The sequence below is a fragment of the Coturnix japonica genome, unplaced genomic scaffold, assembly GCF_001577835.2.
Source record: "Coturnix japonica isolate 7356 unplaced genomic scaffold, Coturnix japonica 2.1 chrUnrandom476, whole genome shotgun sequence".
Classification (NCBI taxonomy): domain Eukaryota; kingdom Metazoa; phylum Chordata; class Aves; order Galliformes; family Phasianidae; genus Coturnix; species Coturnix japonica.
Genome location: NW_015439878.1, coordinates 105,416 through 108,237, shown reverse-complemented (window position 1 = coordinate 108,237; position 2,822 = coordinate 105,416). Strand labels below are relative to the sequence as shown.

The 2,822-nt window shown below is 65.5% G+C and overlaps 1 protein-coding gene across 1 annotated transcript in view; it reads left to right on the top strand.

Moving 5' to 3' along the window:
• Window positions 1–443: 443 nt before the first annotated feature.
• The window catches only part of LOC107307060 (transferrin receptor protein 2), a 4,139-nt gene continuing 1,760 nt past the window's right edge, over window positions 444–2,822 (top strand). Inside the window, exons 1-8 of the mRNA XM_032441666.1 lie at window positions 444–476; window positions 549–780; window positions 1,004–1,190; window positions 1,565–1,699; window positions 1,953–2,061; window positions 2,144–2,266; window positions 2,383–2,499; window positions 2,717–2,817. Of these exons, the coding sequence (XP_032297557.1) occupies window positions 444–476; window positions 549–780; window positions 1,004–1,190; window positions 1,565–1,699; window positions 1,953–2,061; window positions 2,144–2,266; window positions 2,383–2,499; window positions 2,717–2,817 (1,037 nt within the window). The remainder of the gene's footprint in view (window positions 477–548; window positions 781–1,003; window positions 1,191–1,564; window positions 1,700–1,952; window positions 2,062–2,143; window positions 2,267–2,382; window positions 2,500–2,716; window positions 2,818–2,822) is intronic.

Here is a 2,822-nt window from a genome sequence, read left to right as displayed (position 1 = left end):
GGGAGCCTGGGGTGGGGGGGTGTTGGGCAAAGTCTGCCCTGGGGGTAAAGTCCACAGTGGGGAAACGTGGGGGGTGCAGCTGTATGGGATTCCCCTGGGACCCACTGAACACTTTCAGAACTCCTCTGCCCCCCCCGGAGCACTGTGGACCCCACCCCAGGTCCTCCGGAACCCCTCAGAGCCCCCCTCTATTCAGCCTTATGGACCCCCCAGGACCATTTTGTACCCCCAGTTCACCCCTTGAGCCCCTGGACCTCACCCCAAACCCATTCAGAACCCCTCAGGACCCCCAGTGACAACTCAGACCCCCCTCCATACATATGGAGCCCCTCAGGTCCTTCAGGACCCCGTCAAAGACCCCCTCAGACCCCCAACACCCCCCTCAGAGCTCCCTGACCCTCGAGGAAACCCCCTCTAACAGGGTCCTCATTCAGCCCAGTACAATGGAGACCCTCAGACGCTGCATTCACAGACAGGTAACCACCCCCTGCCCCCCCCCACGACCCCTTTGGTTCCTTCCTCCCCCTCATGGTAACACACTGTCACAGCCCCCCCCCAGCGTGGGGGTGGTCGCCTACAGCCGTCACCGCGACCCAGAGGAGGAGGAAGAAGAGGAGGAGGAGGAAGGGGAGGGGGGCGATGGTGGGGCAGGACCCCTTGTTCTGCTGCCCCCCCCACCCCCCAGGCCCCGCCCCCGTCTCAAGCCCCGCCCCCAGCCCCGCCCATGTCTCCATCCATTGGTCACGTTGGCGCTTGGCTCCGCCTCCGCCTTCCTGCTGGGTAAGGACAGGCCACGCCCACCCGAAAGGCCACGCCCCCTTTCCAGGCCACGCCCACAACCACTCATTGACCACGCCCCCGACCATGCGATAGTCACGCCCCTGCTGTCTAAAAGCCACGCCCACCGCACATTAGATTGCGTCCTATTCCAGACCACGCCCACTAATTTACGATAGCCACGCCCCTTTTCCTTGGCCCCGCCCACCTCTGGCCCCGCCCACAGGGCTGTTGGTGGCCGGGATTGGACGGACGCCGTGTGGGGGCGGGGCGTGGGCGGGGCCTGATCCCGGTGACGTCACCCTGGAGGAGGTTGTGGGCGGGGCTAGACCCGAAGCTCCGCCCACGTGGCCTCAGCTGCGGGAGGAGCTGCAGCGCCGCCTGCGGGGGGAGCGCATTGAGGCCTGGGTGCGGTGAGCGACCTCTGACCTCTGACCTGTGACCCCACCATCATCCCTATGACCCTGCTGTGACCTTTCACCCCATACCCTAACCCCCAAACCCTGACTGCTGACACCGCTGTGACCCCATGACCCTGCAGTGGCCTTTTGATCCCTGACCTTTGACCCAGCTGTGACCCCTGACCTAATTACCCTGCCCCCAACCTCTGACCTCTGACCCAGCCATGACCCCTCTAACGTTTCTGTGACCTCTGCCCTCTGACCCCTGTCTCCATTGTGACCTCTAACCCCAACACCATACTTCGACCCCATCCAAACCCTGCCCTCTGACCCCCCCCACCTCTGACCTTTGACCTCGACATGACCCCTGACCTCTGACCCCACAGGGAGGTGGCGATGGAGCCGCACCCCCCGGGTTCGGGGCGGGGTCAGGCCTTGGCTCAGGCCGTGCTGAGTGCAATGGTGGGGGCGGGGCTGCACCGGGCGTGGAACCGACCCCAGAGGGTGCCCCTGCCCACCAGGTACGGGGGGGTCATGGGGGGGGATGAGGGTCCTGGGGGGGCTGGATGGACCTTGGAGGGGTCCTGAGGGTCTGGATGGGGCTCTGGAGGGGTCCTGAGGGTCCTTCTGAGGGTTGTGTGTGGTCTGGGAGCTCTGGGGTGGTCCCCACAACTCGGTGCTTGGGGTCTCAGTGAGTCCCAATGCTCAGGGTTTGGGTTTGGGGTACACGGCTCATGGCACAGTCCTGATCTCTTCCCCTCTGGACCCCATTAGGGGTCCCCCCCCCTCCCTGGTGTGGGTGGATGCAGAGGGCAGGGAGTTGGAGCGGCTCCACCTCGACCCCGATGCCTTCTGCCCATGGAGCCCTGCTGGGAACGTCACGGTGACCCCCCCATATCCCCCACCCAAACCCTCCCCTCTACCCTTGACCCCACAGATCCCACTGACCCCTCCACCCTACACAGGGGGGGTTGGTTTATGGCCACTATGGCCGCCCCCAGGACCTGGAGCTGCTGCGGGCACGGGGGGTGACGCTGGGGGGGCACATACTGCTGCTGCGGATGGGGAAGGGGACCCCGGCTGCTAAGGTGAGGAGGAGGGGTCCTGGGGGAGTCCTGGGGGGACTATGGGGGTCCTGAGTGGGGAATATGGGAGGTGTTGGGGGTTCCCTCTGGTAACCTGGGGGTCTTGGGGGGGTCCACAGGTGGCAGCAGCGGAGGCAGTGGGAGCTGTGGGGGTATTGCTGTACCACGACCCCCAGGACGTGGCCGGGCCGGGGGGGACTCCGGGGCTGGGGGGGGACACGGCTGCATCGGTGCACGTGAGTAGGGGGGGTCAGGAGGGGGGACTAAATGGGGGGGATAATGGGGGTTATAGGGGTCATTGTGGTGTATGGGGGGGAATTGGGAGGGGTTGTGAGGTGGGGGGCATTAGGGGATGTGGGGGGGATATTCGGGGAGGTATGAGGGGCGTTGTGGGGGAGGGACATTGTGGGGGGGTCAGACCCCAAGGATTCCCCTCCCTCTATTCTCCCATAGGTGCAGGATGGGGCAGGGGACCCGTACAGTCGGGGCTTCCCCTCCTTCACTGCTCGTGCCCCCCCCAACCGCCCCCCAGATCTGCCCCACATCCCGGTACAGCCCC